Here is a 14106-nt window from a genome sequence, read left to right on the forward strand (position 1 = left end):
TCGACTCTGAGAGGCCAGGAATTAATGGGATGGCAATGGGTGTACTACCTGGAGCAGAGAGCTCACTTATGGAGGAAGGTGGGATCTACCTACCCTGAATATCAAGGAATTAATGGGATGCCAATGGATGTACTACCTGGAGCAGTCAGCTCTCCCATGGGATCTATCTACCCTGAGTGCCCAGAAATTAATAGGATGGCAATGGATGTACTACCTGGAGCAGAGAGCTCTCCTGTGGGATCTGAGTGCCCAGAAACTAATAGGATGCCCATGGATGTACTACCTAGAGCAGAGAGCTCTCCTATGGGATCTATCTGAGTGCCCAGGAATTAATAGGATGCCAATGGATGTACCACTTGGAGCAAAGAGCTCACCCATGGGATCTATCTACCCTGAATGTCCAAAAATTAATAGGAAGCCAATGGATGACCTACTTGGAGCAGTCAGCTCACCCATGAAGGAAGGTGGGATCTATCTGAGAGCCCAGTAATTAATAGGATGCCAATGGATGTACTACCTGGAGCAGTCAGCTCTCCCATGGGATCTATCATCTGAGAGCCCAGGAATTAATGGGATGCCAATGGTTGTCCTACCTGGAGCTCACCCATGGAGGAAGGTGGGACTGGGAAGCTGTAGGATCAGCCTCAAAGCCCCAGCATGGGAGGAAGGGAGCTCAGTCCCCAGCTGGTCCTTCAGGCAGAGCCCCTCCCTTAGATCCCTCCCAGCCTGGCTGCTGGGAACCCCTTCCCTGCACATTCTCTCCAAGAGCCTCTTGCTTCAGCAAATGAGCAGAACAAGGGTCCTTGAGGCACCTCCTGCAAATCCTCATTAGAGGAAGAGCTCAAGGAGCCACTTCCTCACTGACAAGGAAGGGCCAAAATTTACTTGCCAGCTCCTTTTTTCTTCCCCCCCCTTTATCTGTCACTTTTCCCCTGATTATTATTTTACATAAATCACTCAGTGCTCTCCCCCCCTCTGCCAAGAGCCCCAGCAGGAGAGCTGGGTGCAGATTTCTTGCAAGCCAGAGCTCTGCAGGAGAGAAAGGTCAAGTGAATTTCCTCTGAAATGAGGAGGCTGAGGTATCATTTACACAGTTCCTTTCTCACAGCAGCTGAATGCCAGGCTGGGAAAGGGCTTTCTGCAACCCCCTGAGCTCTGCATACACCTTCTGCCTCCAACCCATGGCAGATGACACCTGCTTGGAGGCTCTGAACAACCTCTGCCCATCAATTTGAATCTAATTTCTTTGGTGTCCCTTCAGGCCAGCATCCCAGTGACAAGAAGCCCTCAGGACACATCTTCTCTGACCTTCCCAGGGTCACCTCCTGCCCTGCCACTCACCGCAGGGTCCCTTGCTGATGACTTTGATCCTCCTCTGCTGGTTGCACTGGGCTTTCTCCAGCTCACACTCGTTGCTGTAGGTGGAATAGTCAGAACCACAGACTGGAGCCACCACCAGGGGACAAGCTGTCTTCTTGCAGACACAGGAAGCCTGGGAGGGGTCTGTGGAGCTCCTCTCACACACGGCCCCGAACCCGCAGAGCATCCCTCGGCACCCTGGGGACACAGAGATGGAGCCAGAGGTCACCTACAGCTGCTCCCCTCCAACCAGGAAGGGTGCAGAGCAGCACCCAGGGCCAAGCACCCCTCTTTGCCTCCCCCTTCTCACCCCTGGCAGAGCCCCACACACCACCCAAGCTTGAGGAGGGGTTGCACAAGCCCTGGGGTACCAGAGGAGGATGCTCCAAGGTCCTTTCCTGAGTGTGGATGCCATCATCTCAGCATCTCACCTCTTGTTCCTGCCAGGGAGGTGATGTTGGGTCCTTCCCCAAGGACACCAAGGGGGTGTTGGAGGGGCCAGAGTCACCCACCCCAAAGCCTGAGAATCAGGGGCTGCCTTGTTTGTGCCCCAAGCCCCCACCTCCTGCCCGTGTCCTGCTCCCAGGTGACCTCAGCACCTTGCTCCATCACCCAGTGGGGAGCAGAGGGCACAGAGATCTTGGGGAAGGGCAGGATGGCAGAGAGCTGGTAAAGCCACAGAGGAAGCTTCCTTTGAAGGGAGGTTGGCACCAGGCTCCTCTGTGCCCCTTTTTTTTGAGTGCCAGCATGAACTGCAGAAGGCAGAGTCTGGCAGCAGCTCTGCACCAAGGCAGGGAGGACAAGGGAGTAGGGAGATGCCTCCAACCCCCACCTGGGACACGGAGCAGCATCCTCAGGGATGTTCTGGAAAGCACTCAGTGCCCAGAGCCCCTTTACCCAAACCACTGGGAGCCCTCCCCAAGGCACCTTGTGTTCTGCTCCAACCAAGCAGGAAGAGGAGGCAGAGAATGGAGAGGAAAACATCCTCACCTGGCATCTCTGGGATGGATCATCCCCATCCCACCCCCCAGGAAAACATCCTCACCTGGCATCTCTGGGATGGATCATCCCCATCCCACCCCCAGGAAAACATCCTCACCTGGCATCTCTGGGATGGATCATCCTCATCCCACCCCCCAGGAAAACATCCTCACCTGGCATCTGTAGGATGGATCATCCCCATCCCACCCCCCAGGAAAACATCCTCACCTGGCATCTCTGGGATGGATCATCCCCTTCCCCCCTCCCAGGACACTTTTATTCCTTTTATTCCCTGCCATTTCTGCAGAACAGCTGAAATCCCATGGCTGGGCTCTCCCTGAAGGAGATGTCCCAACCTCCTTATCACAGCCACTGAGCAGAGCAGCATCTGAACTGGTGATGTGGTGGGAAATGGGATTCTGGGGCTGGAGGGAGGGAAGGGACAGGTTATCTCCAGCCCTGAGAGGTGAGACAGCAAGAGAGAGCAGAGAGTTCTGTGCTGTGCTCACTGCCTGCACTGACACAGGGACACAGGGACACATGGACATATGGATATATGGACACAGGGACACAGGGACATAGGGACACATGGATACATGGACAGAGGGACACATGGACATATGGATACATGGACATGTGGACACGTGGACATAGGGACACATGGATACATGGACACAGGGACATGTGGACACATGGATACATGGACATATGGACACATGGATATATGGACATAGGGACATATGGATACATGGACATATGGACACATGGATATATGGACATAGGGACATATGGATACATGGACACATGGATAAATGGACACATGGACACATGGACATATGGGCACATGGATACATGGACACATGGACACGTGAACACAGGGAAACATGGACAGAGGAATACAGGGACACATGGATACATGGACACATGGACATGTGGACACGTGGATACATGGACACATGAACACAGGGACACAGGGACACATGGACATAGGAATACATGGACACGTGGATACAGGGACACATGGATACATGAATACATGGACACAGGGACACATAGATACATGGACACAGGGACACATGGACACAGGCATCACCCTGCCCCAGCACCCACCACCTCCCAGCCCCACCCTCTCCCCCCCACCCAGCACCCAGCAGAGCTGCAGCCTGACCTACATAAGGAAAGAGAAATCATAAAAAGCCAAATAAAATGCTCAGGAGCAGCTCATTTACACTTCAATTCCCGGGCGTTTGCCTTTGACTGCCTTGAGATTTGGAGCTCAGAACGCACCACTACGAGACTAATATCATCAAATAAAAAAGAACTCTTTTTCTCTCCTGCCCAATATCTCAAAGCAATTCATCATTTTTACGAGCACTCTCTCCTGCTCCCTCCCTCGCTGCTCTTTTTCTCTCTTGATTTTTTTTTTTCTTTAAATGCAGATGAGCCCGTTGAGCTTTGAGGGGTGTGAAATGCAGGACAAGAGGGGATTCATCCTGTCCCCCCCACCCTGAGGGACGTGTCTGAGGAGCAGAAATGTCACCCTGGGGGACCTCAGCATGTCACTTGCAGGGGAGGCAGAGATGGAGCTTCTAGGGGAAGGGATACAGATGTGGGATGAAGATGTGGGATGCTGATGGGGGATGCAGATGATGCTGATGGGGGATGCAGGTGTGGGATGCAGGTGTGGGATGAAGAGGGGGGATGAAGATGATGCAGATGGGGGATGCAGATGGGGGATGAAGATGTGGGATGCTGATGGGGATGCAGATGATGAGGGATGAAGATGGGGCATGAAGATGTGGGATGCAGATGGGGGATGCTGATGGGGGATGCAGATGGGGGATGCAGATGATGTGGGATGCAGATGGGGGATGCTGATGGGGGATGCAGATGGGGGTGCAGATGATGTGGGATGAAGATGGGGGATGCAGATGGGGGGTGCAGCTGGGGGGTGCAGCTGGGGGGTGCAGAGCCAGCTTGGAGCAGAGTTCCAGTAGGCACCTGCTGGAAGGCCCTTGGCTCAGGACAAACTGGCCCAGGTTCAGCTTGCAGAGAAGGAAACCCAGGTGGGAAGCATGTTCAGGGCTTGAAAGGAGGTGACAGGGCCAGCTGTCCCCAGAGGATGGGAAAGGAGCCTCATGCACCCAAGCTGAGGGCTTCTGAAGCCACCAACCAGTGCAGGTCTGGTTCCACCCAAACTGAGGAAGTTTTCAGAGGGATCCAACCCAGGGCAGCACTTCAGAACCCCCATCCTAAGCCCCTGGTTGCTGTTTCTGGGTGCATTTCCTTCCCCCCACCAGCTCCTGCATCAGTACTTTGGGTCCTCTGCAGCAGGCAGAGAGCAGAGAAAGCTTCCAGCACTGGGCAGGACTTGTGGAGAAGTTGAAACATTGCTCAACCACCTTGACTCTTCTCCAGAGAACCTTTAAAAATTGTTCCTTGAGTGAAAGAACTGATTTGGAGCCAAACTGGGTCTTGTCAGCTTTTAAAGAGCTCCTCCAGGTACCCGTTGTGCCCACAAATATTTAAGAATCTCTTTTTTTAAGAAAAATCATGGCAAAAGACAAAAAAACCTCAATTTCAGTGGGTCAAGCCCCTTAAACACAACTGATGTTTTCTCAGGATTGATTTTTGTCTTTCCTTACCCCCAGGATCCTATTTCAGAACCACCTTAGGGACAGGAAAGGCCCAATATGGGAGCAAAATTGATGAAAAAAAAAAGGGGATTTGGTTCCCTCCTGTTCCACATCACCCCAGTGTTGTCAAAGTGAGGTTTTTACAGCAGCAGGGTTTGACAGACACCTTCCCACTCCCTGCCAACAAACTCTGTCCCAGGAGAGAACCTCACACACCTTGGAGCTCATCCCAAATCCAAGGGATGCCCTGGCTGGATACAACCCCCCAAACACCTTCCCTCAGTCCTTCCTCTGCCAGGGGCTCAGCTCCACTGAGTCTCAGTGCTCAGGCTGAGAAGTAAAGCCAGAAAGAAAAAAAAAAAATGAAAAAATGCTTCAACCTAGAAACAAATGGTGACAAGCAAACTGGTCCTTTAAGTTTCTTTCATTTCTCCTCAGCACTGCTGGGCTGGAAACCTCTTTGTTCCCAGGAGATGATTTTCAGAACTCACCCATCCAATGCTGGGCTGCAGCTGGGCAATGCAAGGGCAGAACACCACAAAAAAAGAAGAAGAAAAAAAAAAAAAGAATAAACCAAGATGCCCAAAATACCTCAATTCCCCTGTCAAGCCCAGAACAGGTTTATTACTCCTGCTAAGATGACTCAAGCCAGCAAGCTCTGCAAAGGATGAAATTCAGAGCATCCTTCCTCCCCAGCAGCTCTCCCTACCCCTCTCTTTCTCTCTTTTTACCTGGGAGGCTGCAAGAAACACAACCAACTGGAAAAGGAATATTTGTTGGGAAATCCAAAGGAAAAAGAAGGAATTGACTCCTGACAGTGCTCCCCAAAGCAGCCCAGAGTGAAGGGCTTCTTCCTGAGCTTCAGACAAGCCTGGGCAGCCAGGAATACAAAGATGGCAAAAACCCATGGGACAAACCTGCCCCATACCTACATGCCTGGTTTGTCCCCTCTTTACTGGGACAAGCAGCAGGGACCAGGACTTTCCATCTTTACACCCTCACCAGGATAACAACCAGACCTTTTCCTCCCTCTCTGCCTTCTACATCACTTAAAAAGACAAAGCTGGGTCTTGAGCAAGCCCCAAAACTTGTCCTACCCCCACCAAGGCTGCAGCTGGAGCTTTGGCACCCAGTCCTGCAGGGATGGACACTGGGAGACAGCTTGGAAATTGGGGTGGGGGAGGCTTTTTCTGGCTTGTTTCCTCCCCTCCCTGGGTTGTGGAGAAGAGGTGAAGTCTCTTGGTGCTTGTTCAAGGCTTTGCTTCCAAAGTTATCTCCAAAGCAGGAGCAGAGCTGAAGGAAAACCCCAGCTCTGGTTAAATGAGCCCAGTTTGGCAAACAAAGAGAGCAGAGCTTGTCTGGAGCAATAAAAAAAAAACCCTACAGCTGGGAGCTGACCTTTCCCAAACCTCCTGAGCCACTGAAGATGGGGGGGAGAGAAGCAGCTCCAGTAAGGAATCTACACAGCATTTGAGCAGCAAGTTCTACAGCCCCCAAAAACAAAATAAAAAGGAAGGCTTGGGCTTATTGTAAGAGTGCTGAATGCCAGCCAAGCCTCTCCATGTCTCTTAGCAGCACTGGAGCAGAAACAGGATCATAAATAACAATAACAACAATAATAATAAAAAAAAAAGGGGGGAGAGGAAGGGAAAAGTGGAAGGTGTTGCTATAAATAATTCATGGCCTTGGGCTTCCCCCCACCACTGAGTCAGCAATGAGTCCAGGGATGGATGTCCAGTTCAGAGCAATCTCTGCTCCCTCAGCAGCCCCAGTTGAGGCTGTAAAAACAGCAAAAAAGGTTTTTAGAAAAGAGCTTGGCTCATCTGCTTGGCTCTGAGGTTTTGCTTTGCATCCTCTGGGGTGAGTGCCCCGGATCAGGGAACACAACAGGGATGCTGAGGAGGGCTGCAGGGCCACCAAGCAGGCACTGTCACCAAGGAGCAGAAGCCATCTGTGACAAGCCAGCCTGCCAGAGATCCCCTGGACCAGAGGGGACAGAGGAGGACAGGGGGGGATGTCTGCACCAATGCAGGGGGAGATGTCTTCATCACTGGAGCCCAGAGAGGAAGAAAAGAGCTGAGGAGAGGCTGGGGGAGCCTGCTTGCTGAAACTGGGGGTGGGGATGAGGGACAAGCAGGGTTGCAAAGTGCTTTTTCTCCCCATGGTCTGGGCTCAGAGCTGCTGGCATGCAGCAGGAGCCAGGCAGAAAAGAACCAACCCCTCCCAGAGCACCAGGAGGGATGGTGAGAGCTCCCAGCCTCCCCCCCCATCCCTGACACTTCCCAATTAGCAGCAGGGAGGGAGAGGGGATGCTTGATTACCAGGGAAACCCTTTGCCAAGGCTCAGCTCAGCATCTCCCCCACAGCTGCTTGGGGCTTCACCAGAAGCTGCCAGTGCAGATGGCACCAGCTCCACCTCCTTGCATCCAACAGCTCCTGCAAGATGCCCAAAAATCCTGGAAGGACAGCTGGGAATACGATGGCTTTGTTGTGGCCACCAGAGAAGCCACTGGCACCCAGAAATCTGGTGTGAGGCTGCAGGAAGCTCAGGAGAAGGTGGCTTTTAAAGTCCAGACCCTGCTTGAGCAGCCTCAGCCTCCACCTCTCCCCCAGCCACTCCAAAATATCACAGAATCATAGAATGGGCTGGGTTGGAAGGGACCTCAGAGCTCATCAAGTCCAACCCTTTATCCACTCCCCCCGTGGTTCCCAGCCCATGGCACTCAGTGCCACATCCAGGCTCTTTGGAAATCTCTCCAGACACGGAGAATCCACTACTTCCCTGGGCAGCCCATTCCAATGCCTGATCACCCTCTCCAGAAAGAAATTCTTTCTCATCTCCAACCTAAACCTCCCCTGGCACAACTTGAGACCCTTTGTGCCCTCTTGTCTTGCTGAGAGTTGCCTGGGAAAAGAGCCCAACCCCCCCCTGGCTCCAACCTCCTTTCAGGGAGTTGCAGAGAGTGATGAGGTCTCCCCTGAGCCTCCTCTTCTCCAGCCTCAACACCCCCAGCTCCCTCAGCCCTTCCTCACAGGAATTCTGCTGGATCCCTTCACAGCCTCCTTGCTCTTCTCTGGACCTGCTCCAGCACCTCAATCTCCTTGAACTGAGGGGCCCAGAACTGGACACAGGACTCAAGCTGTGGCCTCACCAGTGCTGAGCACAGGGGCAGAATCCCTTCCCTGGACCTGCTGGCCACGCTGTTCCTGAGCCAGCCCAGGATGCCATTGGCCTTCTTGGCCACCTGGGCACACTGCTGGCTCATGGTCACCTTCCTGGCAATCCAGACTCCCAGGTCCCTTTCTGCCACTCTGTGCCCAGCCTGGAGCTCCCCATGGGGTTGTTGTGGCCAAAGTGCAGGACCCGGCACTTGGCTGTGTTAAACCTCATCCCGCTGGATTCAGCCCAACTCTCCAGTCTGTCCAGGCCCCTCTGCAGAGCCCTCCTGCCTTCCAGCTGATCCACACTGCCCCCAGCTTAGTGTCACCTGAGAATTTGCTGATGATGGACTCAATCCCCTCATCTAAATCATCAATAAAGATATTGAACAGCACTGGGCCCAACACTGATCCCTGGGGGACACCACAGCCGCCATTTTGGACACCACAGCCGCCATTTTGATGCAGCCCCGTTCAGCACCACTCTCTGGGCCCGTTCCAGCAGTTCCTAACCCAGCACAGGGTGCTCCTGTCCCAGCTGTGGGCTGACAGCTTTTTCAGGAGAATCCTGTGGGAGACGGTGTCAAAGGCTTTGCTGAAGTCCAGGGAGACTCCATCCCCAGCCTTCCCCTCATCCACCAGTCGGGTCACCTGAGCATAAAAGGAGCTCAGGTTGGTCAGACAGGACCTGCCCTTGAAACAGAGGAAGACCCTGACAGGATTCACTTGACAGGATTAACTCCTGTAAGGAAACAAAGCAAGGCCCTGATAAGGCCACAGGGTGTAAGGCTCTTTTCTTAAGACAAAACATTGCCAAGGCACCAAAAGAAACACACAAAGGAGCAGAGAAGAGGACAGAGTAACAGCCTGACTCCAAAATTGGTCTTGAAACACCAGAGCGGAGTCGGCAAGAATCAAGAAAGGTAAAAAGTTCAACCCTGAGGAAGACTTCATTACTTCATCTGAAAGCCCCCAGAGACCCCGAGACATATCCCCAAAAGACGACTCTGCCCAGACTCCACCTGTCATGAATATTATAATTATATGCTGCAATCTTATGGATGTGTATGTAAGGATGATGTAACCTCCCCTTTAGCTGTATAAATAACCTCACCCTTTCCCCTGACTGGTGGAACTCTTTGTCCAGCACGAGCTGGGAGTTCCCCAGATCCGAAAATAAATACCTTTGCTGTTTAAAGGCTTAAAATTCTGTCTCTAAACAGCTTTACCCTTCCTAAACCCGTGCTGGCTGGGTCTGATCCCTCTGCACCAAGCAGTCCAAGCAGAGCTCATGGGGGAGCCTCTCAACCCATGCAGCCTTTTCCCAAGACTCCTGGAGCAGAGCAGGGATGTCAGGGAGAGCAGCATCAGCTCCCAGCCTCAGCTCCCCATCCAGTCCTGTGCCTTGCTTTTCCCATTTACACAAAACCAAAAATGCAGATAGCAATAATTACCAAGCCCCCAACGCCAGTGGAAGCTCATTATAAGTAGTGGGGATCAATACCACATGGGCTTTGAGATCTTGAGGTGAAGAGTTTCATGTAGCAAGCCCCAAGCATTCAGATTAAATGTTTCTCTGGCTTAATAACAATAATCAGAGATGTAATGTCAAAATTGCTCTTTTTCACTGTACAGAAAAGGGGGGAAAAAAAAAAAAATAAAAAAAAAAAGCTAGTGGAGCAGCTTGCTGATTGCTTCTTGCACCCTGCCAGGCTGTCCCCTGCCCATTGAGGGGACCATGGGAGAGGGGTCCCCAAAGTTTTCCCCTCTTCAGGAGGACTTTTGCCTGAGGAGGAGGACCCTGCTGAAGTCAGAACCTGTGTTTGCCAGCCTGGCCCTGCTCCAGATCCCAGGGGAATCCAGCCCTTCCCTGAAGAGGCTGAGAAAAACAATCAGGAAAGCCCAGCTGGAAAGAGAATGACAGCTCGGGGGGGGATACAGGAGAGTAGGATGGACCTGCTGCCTGCCATAGTGTGAAGCATCTCCAGAGATGGAAAAGGCTCAGGAGAGAGGACTGGCTCCCCATGCATGGCAGCCACAACCCCAAAAAGCAAGGGGATGGAGAGAGAAAGACACTTCCATGGGCAGGGAATGGGTTGGGAGGAATCCCAAAGCTCCCCCAGTCCCTGGGCATGAGCAGGGACACTTCCCACCAGCACCATTCCAACCTTCAGCACCCCCAGGGATGGGACAGCCACAGCTTTTTGGGGCAATCAGGGTCTCAGCATCCTCCCAGGGAAAAACATTTCCTCCAAATGTTCAGCCCCAACCACCCAACGAGGGGCAGGGAGCTGCCCTTCACCCTGGCATCCTCCCCACCACCTCTCTCCATCCTTGGTCCCCATCTTTCCTGGGGCTGAGGGGAGGGGGATGGAGCCCCTGGGGTGTGACAGGACAGCACACAAGGCTGACATGAATTCTGCATGAGGTGCCCGTTGCCATGGAGATGGGATGGCTGCCTCTCCAGCCCAGACTCCCTGCCTGTCCCCTCCTCTTCTCATCTCATCTCCAGCCCACCCTCCCCACCATCCACATCCAGCTCATCAGCCCCAGGGAAGGAGAAGGAGCCACTTGCCCTGCATGGGCAAGGACCTTCCAGGCTTTGACTCCATCTCCCCAGGGCCAAGAAACCCAGAGCTCAAGAGCCATAAACACCCAAACTCCCCCCCTCCTCTACCCTCAAGTCCTGGAGCTCCAGTTCTGCCCCATTTTCACCCAGTTTACCTCCTGTCCCTGCCCACAGCATGGTTGGTGACTTCATGCCAAGGCCACCCAGGTGGCAAGCATGAGCCCCATGGGTACCAAAGGGATGAGAGGAGCATCCTTGGACTTCATTCCCATCCTTTAGCCACAGAGCTGAGCTGCAAATCTCTGGTCCCCAAGGCCACAAGAACCTCTGCAGGACAAGTCCCCAAGCCACTGAAGCTTCCAAGCTCCCACCTATCTCAGGATGGAAGGTCCTTAAAAGCAGCCAAGTGGCAGCCACCCATCACCCAGCTGGCTTTCAGCTGCCTAAGGATCTGCCTTGCACAGAGCCCTGGGGGGTATCTCCTCCTCCTGAGGCTCAGCATCCCCAAACTCACTCTGTGTCCCCAAGAGGGAATGAGGTGAAGCCTCAGAAACGTGGTCATCACATTTTTGCAGCCTGAAACAACACTCCTGGCTCCTCAAAGCCACCCCAAGGGAAATCCTACAACACTGCTGCCCACCTCCTCCTGGGGCTGACACAAGGAAAGCAGGAGGAGAGCTGGCTACGTGGTCTCTAAGTGGACAGCAAGGCAAAAAGCTGCTTTTGGAAGGTCTAAAAGCTGCTTTTGGAAGATGTAAAAGCAAACCCATGTGCTGGAGGCAGAGAGCTGGAATGAGCATCAGGGGTGGAGCAGGGAAGAGCTGAAAGCATCGTGTTGAGGGGTCTAAAGCATCCAAGTCACTCTTGCAAATCAAAATCACCTCAAAAGAGTCATTAATCTGTCAAGAGCCCCCTGCAAGAGCATTTCTGAGCTGGAAGGCTCCTCATCAAGTGAAGAATCCCTCAGTCTCCATCAGAGAACAGCAGTTTGGAAACGTGGTCCAGCAGGGATGGAAGGCAGCAGCAAGCTCCTGCTGTCCTGCCCTCACACCTCAGCACCCAGGGATCCTCCAGCCTCACCAAAAAGCAGGAATCTGCCCATGGCAAAACACCCAAAGCCCACACAGGGTTGGGATGGCAGCCTGTACAGAGTTCTAGGACAAGAGAAAAAAAAAAACCAACCTACTTGGCTGGGCTTAACCTTGCCTGAAGAGGTGATGCTCTGCATTTGGCTGGAAATCAGGGAAATAATCAGGGAACTTCAAGTTCAGCAGAAGCTGCAGCAGCTCCTGGGGGTCTGGAGGGACAGAGGTGCCCAGGATGAGAATGCCAGCACATCACCAACCTTCACCAACCTTTCCTGGACACTCTCAGGCTCTCCTCAAGCCCCAGCTCTCTCTGGAAGGGATCTGAGATGTGGAAAGAGCTTGGTCAGCAGCAACCATCCCATAACCTGGCAGAGGGAAAACCAGGAACACCTTGGCAGCCCTCCCATCCACTCTCCCTTTAACACTTGAACTATAAAACATGAAAGTGTAGAAATTGATCCCCAGGAGAAAGGACAAACCTGACTGTAAATGGAGAAGAAAATGCTCTCCAGAGATCAAAAGTGGTGTCTAATAACTGCTGCTGCCTTATCTCCTGCTCAGCTTTTGAAGAGCTCTGTTGAGCATCTCTCCTCCCTCTCCAGAGCAATCCCAGGCTGCTGGAACCCCCTTTGCTGTGGAGCTCAGGGTGTGGATCCCAAATGGGGAAAACCATCCCTGGGCTGTGGAATGAGGCTCCACAAGCAGACCCCAAACCCTGCCATAGGGGAGGAATATCAGCAAGAAAAAAAGGAAAAGGAAGGGAAAAACCAAAGATTTCAGTGAGTTCAACCCCCTGAGCCAGCTCCATCCTGGAGCCAGGGTGTTCCCAGGATCCTGGAGCAAACCAGGAGCACCCCAGGCCCAGCCCCACACCCGAGGTGTTGGGTGCAAGCACCCAGTGCAGGAGCTCAGAGCCAGGAAGAGCAGGGACTGTGGAATTACCAGGGAGAAGCCTGGTGTAAAGATTTCCTCTTGCTCAGGGAGGGATTTCTTTTTCTCCTCTGTTCCCTGATGTGTGACAAAGGCTCAGCATCACGCTCTGCTGCTCCCCCCTTGCTTCCCCACACCCCCCCATCCTTCTTCCCATGGAAAGGAGAGGTGACAGCAGGCACAGTGTCCCTGCAAGGAGCACCAGCACAGCCTGATGTCAGCCCTGCCATCCATCAGCAGCTGGGGAGGTGAGAGGGGAAGACACCACAGCCTGAGGCCACAGAGAGAGAAAAATCATTGCTGGAGTGGCTCAGCCCTTTCCCCACTCCTACAACTCAGCTCCAAGAGGAAATTCTTCCCCCAGGTTGCCCAGAGAAGCTGTGGCTGCCCCATCCCTAAGGGTGTTGGAGGTTGGATGGGGCTTGGAGCATCCTGGGCTGGTGGGAGGTGTCCCTGCCCATGGAGGGGGTTGATTGATGATCTTTAAGGTCCCTTCAACCCAAACCAGTCTGGGATTCTCCAAGTGGGGCTGGGAAAAGGATGGGTGTAAAAGGAAGAGAGTGTAAGGGTGGTCAGAAACGACCTGTGGGCATATTGGGAAAAAAAAAAAGATGGGTCTGCAACACCTCCCTGCTCAGCTGAGCCCAGCCCTGACATGAAGCCTGCACTCTGAATTCATTTGGCAGCATCCAAGCCTGAGATTGCCTTGTGTCAAAAAAGACCCAGGCTGGGCTCAGCAGCCCAAGCCAGGAGGGTGTTCCATGCAGGGCTGCCATGCACAAAGGGAACAAAACTGAAGAGCTTGCCTTTTCTTTTCAGTTGTATTTTCATGGCTCTCTTCCCAGGGCAGCCGAGCAGCATCCCCAGCAGCAGCACTCTATCCAGGCTCACCAAAAGGGTGTCCAGCCCTCTGGGATGGTTCCAAACACAGCAGAGAGGGGACCCACAGCTTCCTGCTGCCAGCAACACATCTGCAAAGCTGCCAGGAACGGGCTGGGACCCAGCAGGCAGGGACATTATCCCTGCCCTCCGTGCTAACAAGGACCCTAAAACCAGTGCCTCTTAATTTGTTTGGATCCATTCCAGCAGCTCTGGCCAGCCTGGCATCCCATTTCCCAGCGCAAAGAGGAGCAGCAGCTCCCTGCCTCCTGCCCACCCCTCCACGATGCTGCCAACACCCCCCAGGCTGCAAAAACAAGGCAAAAGGAGGAGGTAACCCCTTCAAATCCTCTCCCACCATTTCTTTCACCCCAGGGGAGGCAGGAAAGCACAGCCCACCCTGCCTGCCCCCCCCCCTTCCCCCATACCTGCCAAACCTTCCCCTCCTCCAGAGCCCTCCTGCCCTGGGGGGCTGCAGCTGAGCTCCCCATGCAAGGCACTCCCC

At 53.4% G+C, this 14106-nt stretch overlaps 1 protein-coding gene across 4 annotated transcripts in view; it reads right to left on the reverse strand.

The window, feature by feature from the left end:
- The window catches only part of AGRN (agrin), a 108041-nt gene that overhangs the window by 43001 nt on the left and 50934 nt on the right, over positions 1-14106 (reverse strand). For all 4 annotated transcript variants that reach the window (XM_030463821.1, XM_030463822.1, XM_030463819.1 and 1 more), the window contains exon 4: positions 1342-1557. In XM_030463821.1, coding sequence (XP_030319681.1) covers positions 1342-1557 — 216 coding nt within the window. The remainder of the gene's footprint in view (positions 1-1341; positions 1558-14106) is intronic.

This window comes from Calypte anna, chromosome 21 (assembly GCF_003957555.1).
Source record: "Calypte anna isolate BGI_N300 chromosome 21, bCalAnn1_v1.p, whole genome shotgun sequence".
In the NCBI taxonomy this organism is placed as follows: Eukaryota; Metazoa; Chordata; class Aves; order Apodiformes; family Trochilidae; genus Calypte; species Calypte anna.